Source organism: Dreissena polymorpha, chromosome 2 (assembly GCF_020536995.1).
Source record: "Dreissena polymorpha isolate Duluth1 chromosome 2, UMN_Dpol_1.0, whole genome shotgun sequence".
In the NCBI taxonomy this organism is placed as follows: Eukaryota; Metazoa; Mollusca; class Bivalvia; order Myida; family Dreissenidae; genus Dreissena; species Dreissena polymorpha.
In genome coordinates this window covers 72,295,942-72,311,847 of record NC_068356.1, presented here as the reverse complement: position 1 = coordinate 72,311,847, position 15,906 = coordinate 72,295,942, and the positions used below count along the sequence as shown (strand labels likewise).

General features: G+C 34.1%; 2 protein-coding genes across 4 annotated transcripts in view; both read left to right on the top strand.

Moving 5' to 3' along the window:
- Nucleotides 1-10,377, top strand: part of LOC127869806 (cholecystokinin receptor-like) — a 16,065-nt gene extending 5,688 nt beyond the window's left edge. The window contains exons 2-4 of the mRNA XM_052412465.1: nt 7,100-7,477; nt 7,691-7,910; nt 10,353-10,377. Coding sequence (XP_052268425.1) covers nt 7,100-7,477; nt 7,691-7,910; nt 10,353-10,377 — 623 coding nt within the window. The remainder of the gene's footprint in view (nt 1-7,099; nt 7,478-7,690; nt 7,911-10,352) is intronic.
- A 606-nt stretch (nt 10,378-10,983) lies between these two features.
- On the top strand, nt 10,984-14,356 carry LOC127867582 (GATA zinc finger domain-containing protein 14-like). Of its 3 annotated transcripts, XM_052408854.1 has the most exons (4): nt 10,984-11,130; nt 11,810-11,943; nt 12,528-13,157; nt 13,554-14,356. In XM_052408854.1, exons 2-4 carry the CDS (start codon nt 11,899-11,901, stop codon nt 13,689-13,691), a joined length of 813 nt encoding a protein of 270 aa, XP_052264814.1. In that variant the 5' UTR covers nt 10,984-11,130; nt 11,810-11,898; the 3' UTR covers nt 13,692-14,356. The 3 variants fall into 3 exon arrangements, with proteins under 3 accessions (XP_052264814.1, XP_052264815.1, XP_052264813.1); XM_052408855.1 differs by lacking the exon at nt 11,810-11,943 and having other exon boundaries at nt 11,011-11,146; XM_052408853.1 differs by lacking the exon at nt 10,984-11,130 and having other exon boundaries at nt 11,810-13,157.
- Nucleotides 14,357-15,906: the final 1,550 nt, after the last annotated feature.

Sequence of the window (15,906 nt, the reverse complement as noted above, 5' to 3'; positions counted from 1 at the left end):
ACATGCAGATCAGCATTTGCAACATTTTTATTCAAATTTTACGATAAATAAAACCAGAAATTTGAATTTATTTTGGATGAAACCTAGACTTAAGGGCGGCTTATTTATGGGCCACCGTGCCAAGATCGAATCTTCCAATGTGGTTTAATCATTTATATTATTTGAAAAGCTTAGGAAAAAGCTCGTGTATCGTATATGTCATGATAAACATGACACTTAATGGCGTTAAATGTTTGCCAATATGTTAGATAGTGTTATGTTTTTATGGATATTATTACAATCTTTTACTATAACTGAATTGAGTTTAATTTAAATGCAAGAGATCTTAGGGAAATAACAAGCTATTACATTCATTCATTGGTTCCGTAGAGTATACATGTATCTTTCATCGCAATTATTTTGACTTGGTGTACTAGTATACTGATTAATGGTCCATTAAACTTACGGCACTTCACAGTCGTGTTCGATTGCCGCGTTAAGAGTAAGACTGAAATGTGCTTCAAAATTTTAAATTCAGAAGTTTATGAACACAAGTTTGCCGGCATCAAATATACCTTAATAGTGCACAGATACTGCATATACGAGTTATTCGGCAACATACATAAAATATGGCAATGCTCGCAAAATACATAACCTATTGTAGCATTTGCTTGTTAACTAAAACATTTACTTATCGAATATCAATCTAATTGAAACGTAGTTAAAGATATTTAAAATGCAAATAAATTAACTGATGATTAGCAAAAACAGAATTGAAACTTTCGATACGATAAAATGCAACACATATAAATATCGGCTCAGTTCTTCTTCTTTTATTTTTAACAAGATTTCAGATTTCAGCATTATAAAATACATATTCTTCATCCTTCAAAGGCCTGTCTTGAATTTTGAAAAGTTTTCTTTATACAAATATTTTACCGTTTGGAGTACTTTTTTAGTATTATAAAAATATGTAACAACTTTTACAATTCACGGACAAAATAACTGAACACAATTATCAGGGCGTTCGAAGGCATGTTTCTAATCAAACATGGAAAGCTCGACAGAGAAAGAGGTGTTAAGTGCTGTCTCTGATGGCTCTTAAATAAATGATTTGCAATCAAATAAACGTAAAAAAATGGGCTATTATTAAAGCTTCATTTCTTAAAAAGATACACTAACTGCGGTTTTTTACACATATATTCACCATATACGATGATGTATGGTAAATATGGTATAATATATATTGATATCAAATACTACAGAACCTTGTGTTTTAAGATAATACTTTTTACATTTATTTTATTGATAAATTAAATATAAAAGTGCATCCCATCCATTGAAGAATACACTTCTGACCACAGGGTTTGAATAAACTACATGTATATACAGGACCGCAATACGGTTTATCCGTATTAAGGCGGCAATACCAGATTTCATAATGTGTTTGGTGATAAAATGAATTTTGTATCTAATGGCCTATATTGTGTAGACATGTTTCACATGCCTTAGATTAAATACATCCAAATGGACTTTTCTTATGATTAAGTTTTTAGTGTTTCGCTTATTCAAGATACACTATTAAAGTAAATCCATAAGGCCCAAGGAGAGTGGACCACTTTCCAGTCTTCGGAGGCTGTCATCAGTATAGAGTAACGTCGTATGTGAATCGGTCTCACTGTTTTGCAATTGATTTCTTTCCATAATTAAAGGAACTGCCGCCTATATTAGGTTTCTTTCATGCGTATGTTTTACTTCATGTGCATTTTATGCACGGAGACTATAGCTACACTTTTCCTAATGTTTTGAATTTTGTATTAAAAAATCAACATCGTTGAGTGTTAAAACATATTATGCGATGTTGAAGGGTATCGCATCATTCCGTCTTTACTAAGGACACTACTTGTGTTGGAAATGTCTGCAGTATTGTAAACTAGAAGAGAGTGCAAGGATTAAGGTGTAAAATCACAATCATCATCATCATCATCATCATCATCATCATCATCATCATCATCATCATCATCATCATCATCATCATCATCATCATCATCATCATCATCATCATCATCATCATCATCATCATCATCATCATCATCATCATCATCATCATCATCAACAACATCACCATCATCATCATCACCACCATCATCATCATCATCATCATCATCATCATTATCATCATCATCATCATCATCATCATCATCATCATCATCATCATCATCATCATCATCATCATCGTCATAATGAAAACGTACTCTATGATCGTTTTCGTCATCACAAGAGTTCACACGCACAATACATGATTGAATTAAATTATTTGCGTTTTTCGCTCGTATGTTACAGTATCTGTTGTACAGGACAGTTGTAATTCTAATATTGAATAAATCGTATTATTTCATGGAATGATATGCTTATATATGTGGTGTACAATATGAATATCGTTTTTAATCCACAACAACTATGTATCTCCCATAAGCTAAGTTCAGAAACAAGTTATTCGTAGACTAGAAGTTGTCACTTCTTGAATAGATTATGCATATCGCAAACAATAATGAACATTATTAGTTCTCAAATTATTTCATATAAAATGATCGTGGCAGACAGGTATTGCACGCACAATTGTTATTCTGTCGCGTATACACTGAGTTAAGCAGTGGCAAAAACAGTTGCAATATTAGTGATTGCAACATAAAAAATCAGTTGCAATATTAGTTATTGCAAAATGCACAGTCAGTGACAAAATAGGTGATTGCAACTTAAACAATCAGTTGCAATATGAGTTATTGCAAAATTAACGGTCAGTGGCAAAATAGGTGATTGCAACCTAAACTATCAGTTGCAATATTAGAGATTGCAAAATAAACAGTCAGTGACTAAATAGGTGATTGTAACGTTAACAATCAGTTGCAATTTTAGTGAGTGCAACATAAACATTCAGTTACAATATTCGTGATTTCAACATAAATAATCAGTTGCAATATCAGTGAATGCGACTAAAACAATCAGTAACAATATTGGCGATTGCAACATAAACAATCAGTTTCAATATTAATGATTGCAAAATCAACCGTAAGTGGCAAAAGTGGTGATTGCAACGTAAACAATTCGTGGTTATATTAGTAATTAAAAAATAAACGATCAATGACAATTGTAGGTTGCAACATAAACACTCAAATGCATTCGGAAGCTTTGAACATATGCTCGTCTACGGAAATGTGAATTCTCGGCTTCATCCGCAATTTTAAGACCAGTATTTAGTGTTGCCGTGTAATGTTAGAGTAAGAGATGCACTTAAACCTAGTTATACAATTTGCTTTTATAACGGTATGTTACCAAGGCAAATGTAAAACTGAACATATGATCAATCTTATTTTACATTATTTATTCAAACGCAGTTTCAAATCATTCCATCATTCTTTAAATACTGTTTTAGCCAAAAATTATGATGTAGCCATTTTAATTTGATTGTTATAAATGTACTGTTCACAATAACAAGGTAATTACCGCGTAGTATTATATTTACTCTGAAATAAAGAAAATCTAATACATATTTCGGTATTACACTGTCGCGTATTTCTCAGGTATTTTTTTCTGACAACACAAACAGGTGTCAGTGCTTTTGAGGTAAATTGATTGTAACAGAAATATCTCAAAGACACGCACCGTTGAGTGAATTTGCTAAAACGTCAGAATTGAAATTGATCGCAGAATCTGGTTCGTCGTTATTGAATAGATTGACACGATGACAAATGTGCTGTCTTGTTAAGACCGGTTCACTGAGATTTATTTAAAAAATATGTTTCCCCAAAAAGACATTGGTATGATTTACAATAAATATCATTGACATTGGTTATTGAAAAGATCTAGAAATATTATATCGTTTCGTTAGTTTTAGTCGAATTATTTGAATTTCTTTATTCTATGAATGTGGCTATCATTTTAAAATGTTTTATAAATCTTATATAAATAACGGTATTGGCCATATATTTCTCTGAGTCTAGACACTAGTGGACAATAAATACAAACGTATTACAAAGATAGCATTCTTTTGACATGAACGGGAGTACATACGTTTGCAGTCAAATGTGTGCATACAAACTTGGTAATTAAGTAAACTGCGCTGATGTCTAAACATACAGCAAACGTTCAAGTTTATGTAACTGTATTTTAGCTTAAAGATAACATATGCCGTTTAAGGCTCTGGAGAACTAGTAAGAAAGAAACCCAGGCCGCGTTCCTCTGCTTTTATATGATCATGGCTCTTCTAGAAAATCCAGTCTATGCGGAAGGTGCTGTCCCTGATTAGCCATTGTGGATTGTGCTGGCGTATCAGAGACAACACTTTACTCACATCGCCGAAAAAAAGACTCTCAGGTTTTTTTAGGTCTTCAATGAAAGTTCTTTTTTCTCTTTAATGCTTAGTTATTGTGTTTATAAGAAACGGGTATACAAGCTAGCAGACTAAGGACTAGGCATATCAGATAGGGTAGTCATGGATTTTGATTTTCCTGACCAGATACAATTCTAAAATAAGAACGTATATATTGTTGTAGGCATTACAATATATAATTATGACTATACTATCAAATCAAATCGTATTAAGAAATTTATTTCGCGTCTTTAGTATGACGAGCGTTAATAAAACATGCGTTTAAAGACGTTTCAAATGCAATTTATAAATTATGTGGGCCATCACTAAGAAAAATATAGAATATTACTAAAAGGGTAATTAATATATAATCACCTGTCTACAAAAAAATTGTTACAATTCGTTTTATGTATGACTATAATGTTTCTGCATAAATTGTATAAGAATTTTGCAACACACTGAGAAATGCATGAGGTATATAAGATGTTAGTCGATCGTTAATTTCGATTATGTTTCCATTGTGCTTCTAAATGGTCTCTGATAAATTCAATGGACGTATTTTAATAACATGTTCATAGCATGTTCCACTTTCATGGTCGAAACGACATTTTGTGTTCTGTTCCAAATATAAAACATATTTTTCCCATTAAGCTCTGAACCATAAACTTATTATCCCAGGTCTCCCAGGAGCAGCATATCGTTCTTTCCCATGAAAAGATTATTACAGTTTGTGTCTAAAAATCCCCTTTGATTAAAAATAAATACGACATTTACCAGACATCTAGGGAAAATATATTGTCAATTCCCTTAGAAACCATTTTGGATATAATATGGTCCTCTTTTAAATATGAGGATTGTTTTGGGAAATCGGTGCTTAAGTCATGTGCATAAAGTATCGTCCCAGTTAAGCCAGTTAAGTCCGCACAAGATCATCAGAGACAACACTTTTCGGGGATTGCGTTTAGATGATACTTCCCCTTTAACGCAACATTGATTAAAAGCGAAAAGTGTCGTTTGTAATTAGCTTGTACTACATTAACATACTTATATATGGTTGTCAGACGAGACGGTTATGAAATTTATTAAACAGTATTACTTATAATGGTATTGTTTATAACAAATTCTCCTGTTATAATCAAATACATAAAACATGATGATTGCCACATGGAACCTCTTATTTGTGAAATTAACATAGAAACAGGTTGATATATAATGAATTACTTTTTTTTTTAGATCGCTGGCTGTAATTGCATCATTAACAAATACAATAGTAATCGTTTTCTAAATCAAAGCCATCACATAATTAACAACAATTTTTAGTTCATGGTATTTTTTTCTAGGCGTATCTCCACGGATGTGTAGTGACTATTGATCTTACAAAGCACAGACGTGAAGGAAGCAAGTCAAAATATTATATTCAAAAGAGGCTAACAAAATTATAAAACTATCTGAAACAGATTTGCCATACCATTCTTGTTTTTTCCGAAGTCTGCATATGAAATCTTAAATGAAACTATTATTTCCACAGCGTTTGAATTGTCAATTAGATAACCAAATAACTGTGGAAATTCTTCCAGATTTTAATTTTTTTGTTCAATAAAATTTGCGAAGATATTCATGACTAAATAAAAAGTGATAAAGCTTTGGGGCTTCGTATTGTGTAGTTGTCAAAGCGGATAAAAGCGTCGACGACAACCAGTTTTGTGTATAGCAAGTGTATAGCAATCCCATTCGTCTCAAATGAATGTCTGGTCTATGCATTTTTTATTAAATTGGCAAGTGTTTTTATGGTTACCATTGCTAAGTATCATTAGTAAATATGAGGGTCGTTCTGTGAAGACTGGGATAAATGCATGTTCGTGAATTGTCATCTTAGATTAGCATATGCAGTCCGCATGGTGACTGATTTTTGCTACGTAGAGACTTCCTGTTAACGGAAAATTCCAAAAAAGAATAAAGCCCCTTATTAGCCTGTGACGACTTGAAAGGCCCTTCTGGGACGACACTTTACGCACATGTTAAAGGGCGGCTCATTTTGTTAACATAACGTTTAACATAGGCAGCTCACCCATCGCCAATGACTACGTTACTTCTTCTGGCTCCAAACGCGTGATTTTAATGGTGGGCATCGATCCTTCTTACCAGTGGTTACTCGTCACCGTACTATGCTTTATGTGAATACTTGTCGAAAGTCAAGTTAAAATAATCATTATTATCCAAGTACGAAAATTGTAAATCACGAATGGCAATTTATGGAAACGAAAACTTTGTTTTGGGACGTTATAGGACATAAATGCGCTCATAAGTATTTACCGCATTGAATAAATACGCCTATATAACTGGAAAGGCAATATCAAAGTGCTCAGATGCTAATTTAATTGGGTTATATCTACTTATTATATTTAACCATATTATATAATATATTATATTTAACCAAATATGGAAATGGAGTCTTATATAGACATTACTTCTTTTCATTTAAGCTTATGCAGTCCGTTATTAGACGGAAAATATTGATTCACTCCAAGTATATTTTGTATTTGCTATGTTGGCAATCCGATGTCGGTTGCAGATGAGGTTTTGTAAATGATAATCTAAATGTAATCAATGTATTAAATCAATATAAAAATAAGTTATCTATGCAACATGTATATTACAACCAGTTTGAATATTACATCATAATAACACAATGTTAAATTGAAAATTATATTCTCCAAAAGTATTTCTTTTAAGTTATTGTATCCGTTTCAGCGGTGTCGGTCGGTGTGAGCTGTTACACCCTGGTTGCTATCTCCCTGGAACGTTATTACGCCATATGTGAACCACTGCGGTCACGACGCTGGCAAACACTCTCGCACGCCCGTAGAATGCTGATCGGCATCTGGGCCAGTGTCCTCACCGTGATGTCCCCCATCGCCATGTTCCACAGGGTAATTAAGATCCAGACTGGCGGCCAGGCGTGCCGGGAAGTATGGCCGGAAATCTTGCTGCGCTTTAAAATCGACGTTATGTACAGCATTTTATTGGCAGTGATTCTTTTGCTACTTCCTCTTCTGACGATGGGATCGTTTTATAGCCTTGTTGCCAGAAAACTCTGGATGGTTTCTACACAAATGGAAGCACCATCTGGTGAGTCTCGATTGCTTTATTCTGAAGAATAAATGCCCGTAAAATTAAGTGTAATCTATTTTTGGTGGGAAGTTATTATTTGTTATTTCCATTAAGTTCATCATTTACGCTATATTGAATCAGATTCAACACTTTATGCGTCAATACATGTCTTAGGAGTCATATGAACGAATTATTAAAAAATAACAACATTAATTTACTGTCATTTTACAGACACAACATCGCGAGAGAGGTTCATACGGCAAACACCCCTACTGAATGAACGTGGTGAAAGCACTCAGTCAATGACACTCGACGAAAATCGTACAAATCATGACCCGTCGAGTCGGAAACGAGTTATTAGAATGCTAGTGGTGGTCGTTTTACAGTATTTTCTGTGTTGGGCTCCATTAACACTTCTCAACTCATGGGAGGCATTTGATTTCCGTTCTGTGTTTTATTACATCTCTCCACTAACTAAATCATTCATTTTACTTTTAGCTTATACATCGTCTTGTATACATCCAATAACATACTGCTTTATGAGTAGGAGTTTCAGGCGAGGTTTTCAGGAGAATGTGCGTTGCTCGAAACCCCTACCCACTCGCCATCAATCATTTACAGCCATTCGATGGTAAAGATGGATGACACTTTCTGATTGCAATTGATGACGACATATAGTTATGTTAACAGACGATGTGACCAAATTTTTTTAATATTTCATATTATATATGAAGCATATTCGAATAATGCTAAAATTTGTTTATGTTGTGTGTTTTATTGTTTGTTAAATACCAAGTACATTCTATTATTTATTTGTATAACTATACCAGAGGCGATTGTGTACGTAACCATATTCGCGGATTTAGAATTCAAGTGTCTCACTTTCTATTATACATTATTTATGCTGTTTAATTGTAGATTTTTATGTAGAAAAATAAACCAAATCGGTGAGTGTGATACTATACGTTAAAACACGTGTTATACAAATGAGTCGCGTTCTGAGAGAACTGGGCATAATTTATGTGCGTAAAGTGTCGTCCCAGATTAGCCTGTGCAGTTCGCACAGGCTAATCAGAGACGACACTTTCCGCTTTTATGTATTTGTCGTTTAAAGAAAGTCTCTTCTACACGAAAATCCAGTTAAGGCGGAAAGTGTCGGCCTTGATTAGCCTGTGCGGACTGCACTAGCTAATCTGGGACGACACTTTACGCACATGCCTTATGCCGAGTTTTCTCAGAACAAGACACAAATGTTCCAAACATCCAGATGTCCAAAGGCTCAAGTTGGCATCATTTGCTTTTACTTTGAGCAGTTTGTATATTGTTTAACGATATCTGGACATTACCGTTCTTGTATAAATATATTAAATAAATATATATGAGCCTCACTCTGAAAAAAACGAGGCTAAAGGCACGTGCAGTGTACACCGGCTAATTAGGGACGGCACTTTACACCTAAACTTAATTTTCGGAACAAGTTACAAAACAGGAATAACGATTATCAATCGATGAGCATATTTTATATTGCACACAGAAAATATCTACGTTTATATTGATATCAGTGAAACATATATACAACAAATAAATCAATAACTATAGTTAATTTTAGATTAAGATCTCGTTGTCTATTCTAGAGCTGTCGAATAAAAGCATACTATATTTACGATTATTGACACTGAAATCAACACATTGTTTTCTTCTGTGCTTATTTGAAAAATAGTATTTATATACAATACATTAATTCAGCGAAGTAATATACACTGATATAATAATGTTTGTATTGCTTTAGTTTCTGAATAGTTGTCGATTGCTTATAAGTATCTTTTATGAGTTGTATATTCTTTACAATGTCAGGTTAAATTATGACAGTTGAGTATGTCATCAAATGTAAACAAGGAATAAGTATGTTGATGCATTTACAAGCATCTATAAGTTTACGTATACCAATATAACTTTTATCTGGACGCCAGAAATAGTAAAATGGTGTAACACAAATCAGAAATATCAGTATTAAAAGATTAACTAGTTACTATGAACCGACATTTCTCCTTTCTTTATTTGTATTTCTGGTAATGATTGCGATGCGAATCTATAGTGCCTGAAATCGATGCGCCATTCAACCTGTAATGCCTGTTGTAATATCATTTCATCTTTCCCAGATGTATATGAACACAGATTATTCTGTAATGTTTAACAAATTTTCGCACAAGCGTCTACTCAGTCCATTGAATCAATATATAGGCCATATTAAGCAGCGAGTTTGAGAATTCTTCTTTATTATTTCGCATGTTCTACTTTCAATATGTGTATGTATGCACACCGTTAGTTTATAAAAATTTTACACGTATGTCAAAAAGCACGTCTTCTTTAGAGTGATAAAATAAAGAAAAGAAAAAGAAGCGGTGTTTGTAGTGGTTTCTTTATTTGCACGTTGGGTACTAAATGACGTATTCCAATGCAGTCCGCATAGGCTAATCGAGAACGACATTTTCCTCCTAAACTTGACTTTCGCAAGAGACTTGATTCATTCGTCCCTTAAGGACTGTTAAACAAACTATTACCAGTCAACAACTTGAGAAATTGCCAAAACGCAGCAATACGTAAACCAACTTCCACGCAGAGTTGTCGTTCCATGCTCTAACATACAATCTCTGCCATCACAAGTAAATTTGGGAGGATTATAAACATTTTGTTTCAGTATTATTTTATGAAAAATAGTGTTAATTTCTTGTATATTTTGAAAAAAATGTATATGTTTAGGGTCATAATAAACAATAAATTGCCAAATTAAAAAAAAAGTATCGGGAACATTATTGTACCACGTGGCTAGGCTATCATCACGTGGTTGGTTATGGAGGCAGGGATTTGATCCAGCTTTGCTGATTCCTTTCAGATCTCTGCGCGGAGGTTGTACGTAAACAAATAATGTACCTTTATGCGTCTGTCCGTCCGTCCGTCCGTCCGTCCGTCCGTCCGTCCGTCCGTCCGTCCGTCCGTCCGTCCGTCCGTCCGTCCGTCTGTCTGTCTGTCTGTCTGTCTGTCTGTCTGTCTGTCTGTCTGTCTGTCTGTCTGTCTGTCTGTCTGTCTGTCTGTCTGTCTGTCTGTCTGTCTGTCTGTCTGTCTGTCTGTCTGTCTGTCTGTCTGTCTGTCTGTCTGTCTGTCTGTCTGTCTGTCTGTCTGTCTGTCTGTCTGTCTGTCTGTCTGTCTGTCTGTCTGTCTGTCTGTCTGTCTGTCTGTCTGTCTGTCTGTCTGTCTGTCTGTCTGTCTGTCTGTCTGTCTGTCTGTCTGTCTGTCTGTCTGTCTGTCTGTCTGTCTGTCTGTTTATATATATATATATTTATCTATCTATCCATATCTCGATCCCTCTATTCATCAATCCTATATATATTTATCAAACTCTTATGAACCCTCTATCAAGTTTTCTATACACATTGTTGCATAAATATCAGCCTATTTACATCCCAGCCAATCAATGGCTATTCCATAACTTAAATTATGTTTACTTGGTGAACAGCATAACACTTGTTTCTTCCGTTTCGTTAGTACTCAATGATATGCATGTCTAGTATCGCGGTTTCGATATGCAGGCAACATATCTTACAAATAGTACGTAAACTAACATGTACGTGTTTAATAAACGGAGTTGTATTGTCAAGATATAGCCGTAGAAGGTAAATATATTTGATGGTAAAATAATTCGTTGTTTCATATTTAAATACAACTTCTACAAAAGGTATTTTCTTAATGAGCGATATGACTCATTAATTTACCAATAACACAGATCAATAAAATAAACGTTTAAAGCTATCACAATTTGTTCTACCTGTTTGGTAGTTATTTTTTTTAATACAAATTGATCACATGAACAAAGGAAAACCTTAAAAATAGTTTACATATTTATAATAATATATTATTTCAATTATATGTATTCATTAATCATTTACAGTTCTGTAATAATTGCCATCGAGAAAAATATTGCTTAAGCCAAATTTATTGTTTTATGAGATGATAGTATGTCTTGTTATCTTATAGAGATATAAAGAGAATAGATGAATGTTACAATTCATTAAGCAAACCATCTGTTTCTATTTAATATGTTCCAAAAGATATCGTACCTGCATTTTATTTACATGCAATCATTAAGTATTAATGTTATTATTAAATCGATTATATCGATGCTAACATTTGTCGAATTTGAATTGCCTACGGGATTTTCATGCAAATAGTCCATGCATCGACCTTTGTATTCTGCACGTGTGTTTTGGAATTAATTTGTGTGGGTGCAATGTTACACTAAACGTTTTTGTCATAGAAAAACGTATTTGTCTATGAAAATTGTATATAATTCAGTATAACAGCCGCACACGTCGATAAGGGCCGATACCACAAATGCAACATTGAAACAGTATCCTTGTTCAACACAATCGGATCCCTGTACAATGGAAACGAACGCAGTAATACCAGCGCCCGTGTTAAACACTGAAGTGTGTATTATACATGTATTTATCTTGAGAAAATCGATTGAACTGATTGGGTTGATATCGTCATATTCATGAGTTTTTAACAGCCGTGCATATAAATTATATGACCAAGATAGTACTATCAGAAATTACCGATGGATAGTATTTGAAATCAACAACCTTTCTTATGAAAAAAGATGTAGTTGACACTTATTTCCAACGTATCGTTCATAAAATGGAAGCTTTTGTTCCTCCGGTTTGCATTGAACAATTGAAAAATTTAATGGTTATTAATTGATATATGTTTTCTGTTATTCCTAAAGTTTTTAAATAATACCGTGTAATGTTCAAGGTTTTGAGCTCGTTTGAACAACTTTAAATCCGTCAAGCTTTTTATTGACCAGATCAAGACATTGATCGAATTGTAATAATTGATAAGTGATAAGTGTGTATATATGTTCGTCATGTCTACTAAATGTGAGTATGATATACTGTATGGAATGTGGTTATTTGATAAAAATAAGGGACCACATACTATGATATCTTTTCTCCTCTGCTGGTTTCACGTGTTAGTATTTATACTGCCGTTTCTTGTTCGGATAATACAGCAGCCACAACCACATACAAATGTAGAACAACAGCAAAACAACAACGAATTACATCAGTCACATAACAGTGTAGAACAGCAGCAAAATAACAACGAAGTACATCAGCCACATAGCAGTGAAGTACAGCAGCAAAACAACAATAAAGTACATCAGTCACATAGCAGTGTAGTACAGCAGCAAAGCAACAACGAAGTACATCAGCCAAATAACAGTGTAATACAGCAGCAAAACAACAATGAAGTACATCAGCCACATAACATTGTAGTACAGCAGCAAAACAACAACGCTGTACATCAGCCGCATAACAGTGTAGTACAGCAGCAATACAACAATGAAGTACATAAGCCACATAACAATGTAGCACAACAGCAAAATAACAAAGAAGAACATCAGCCACATAGCAGTGTAGTACATCAGCAAAGCAACAAAGACGTACATAAGCCACATACAAACGTAATACATCAGCCACACATCAATGTAGCACAGGAGCCAGATGCCAACGTATTACAGCAACCACATACCGATGTAGCCGCTCAAAAGGAACCACCAGACTACACCTTGGCTTCCATTGCCGCTTGTCTTTGCTGTTTCTGGCCTACCGGGCTCATGGCTATTTACTTCTCAATGAAGGTATTACCATGCCATACTTATATACACAGACGCAATATGCTTACAAGTATTTTTTAAACGTGACATATCGACGATATGTGGGACATACATACAACAAGAATTGTTTTATTTTGTTTGATAAGATGTGTGTAGGTGTCCGTCGATCAAAGATTGTTCATTATTTAAAATAGCATATCTGCTACAGACGTGCTGATTTACGGTACATGGAGTAGAACTCCTTTGCACTTTGCCTTGTATTTATGTCTAACATGAGAGTAGTATATAAGGGTAATACTTGGAGTTGAATTTTACATGTTCTTTACGCAGGCTTGCTTCACAACCATATTTCATTAGTACTAAGACAACGTAGTTTTACAAAAATATATGAAAAATATTAAGATAATGATTTTGTTACAGGCCAGGGCAGAGTTGCGGGCGGCTAACTACACAGAGGCACACGCGTTTTCAAACAACGCCAGAACATTTGTAGTTATCAGCGCCATACTTGCAGTGGTTTGGATAATTGCAGTAGTTGTGACGTCCACTATAAAATGATTGTGTGCTATTGTTGCACAAACAATAATATGTTACTGAGTGAACTACAAAATATGAGAAACCTTACAGGCGTTTAGAGTAACTTCGCCATATGTCAAGTGTCCATTGTTTAGTTGCGACATGAGCGTATCGTCACAACGGATATTAACGCTTGCTTTGAATGGAATATAAGTGGGATGTAATAAGATGTAATAAGATGAGAGTTGTTTACCGTTCGCCATTAATAAGATGTAGAGATATAGTGTCAATATAAACTCATTCGTATTGTTGTAAAATGCCGGAGCTCGTGACTGTGACATTCGAACATAAGTTGCTAAAGTTGATCGACAAGTGCGTTATAATAAAGCATTATAATTATATATGTCGTATTCAAATGCATTTACTTATTCTTTATTTGTCTTTGTTAAGTAAATACAATAAGAAAGTCATGCTGTGTATTAAATCCAACGCATATAAATACGGAATGCTTAAAAAATGACTTTTTTTAATGCTATGATGATCAGATAAGTAACGGAAAATTAACATATCTTTCTATACATCCAATATTATATACAACTTTGTTTTAATGATTGTGTTCCTATAGGTTTCTTACGACCAATCTAATTGGTATCAGCACTCTGTAAAATTAACATTTGTTTCATTTAATAAATTTGTTTCCGGGTATACTTTTCGCCTTTTGTTATCGTTCCAACTATGTATATGTTTATGAAGTTTTATGAATAATCTATGTATACGCATGCGCGAGCGCGATTAGTGATGCCGTGAGTTCGAATCTAAATGTCGCTTTAAGATCTTTTTAAAGCTAACCGCAACCAGTCTGTGCAGTTAAGCCGTGGGCTGGCATGTTTAATTATAATAATATTTGACATCCCTACTTAATATGATTAAAATAAAACGATAAGTTACTCAAATACTTTTATCAATAATCGTTTCAATATTATACAAACATGTGCGTGCTGATAATATGTTGATGATTCAAAATCTAGAATTATACACTCGAAAAGAAATGCTTTTAAGACTAAATGCATATGCGGTTTCAGTTGAGACAAAAAGGATTGACGCTCATGGTGTTATGAGGATACTTATCCTATCAAATATAATATGTAGGTACAAACTGACCTATTGTATCTACGAATTGATCCACAGTCGCAATATAAAATTAGCACATTTTGGGGAAGTTACAACGCGTTGTTGCATGTTAGACCGTTAAATCATATCAGTACACAACTATAACAAAAGTGACCTTTGTAGCGTTTAGTACAAAGTATGTTGTTAGTGTTAACAGTGCACTCAAGGGTTCGCAGTCCCATACACAAGTTAAGCATGTTTATTTACGATCGAACAATGTCTTCATCTTTCCGTCTACCATCGTTTAATAAGAAATCGTATAGGGTAACGCCTGTACACGTTTTTTTCTTAAATACTTAAAAAAACTATGTACAATTTTAGCAGCGCGAACCTTTTTTTAATATATTCATTTTTAAAAAGTGTTTATTCAAGTCATTATTGCATAAACTATATCCATAATGCCCTCTTGCGGGGTGCAGAAACTTGGCAAAAGGAGGGCTTGAACGGGAGAAATCGTGTATTAACAAGGCGATTATCATGCCGTTCAAGCCCTGTTATGTGTTTTTCATATCCACAAACTGGTCCACGCGCAGTTACTTCCCATTTTTCATTGGATTTAATGAAGTTATTATGAACTTTGTTAATAACTCCATCCTTCAACGACTTTCCTAGCATAAATGGGGAACTGAATAAGCACCAGTTTCCTCGTGCATGAAGGGATAAAGCCAATGAATATTTCAATCCACTTTTCAAATTAAACCATCTCAGGTATCTGCACTCTATTGACAACAGCTTTATTTATTGGCAACGTCAATGAAGTTAAGGTTATTTACTCAACACTCTCAAAAGACTATGCTGTAAATGTAAGTGTTTATGTACCTTCAACGTTCGTGCTGTATGTTTGAAATACTTCAGTGACAATATGTTGTCAGTATTACTTTTTAGAAAATTTAGTTGGAACGAAAAAAATCAGATATACCTGTACGAAAGAAACACCCGGAAGAAACATCTATGAAAACAATGACTATTCTGACGATATATGTATCCGTCACAACCAGTAAATTCCAAAATAATTCCTAATTTATTACTTTTCGCGGCTGCATTTCAACTTGGCATTAATCCACTGTTTAAACACATTTTAAATAAA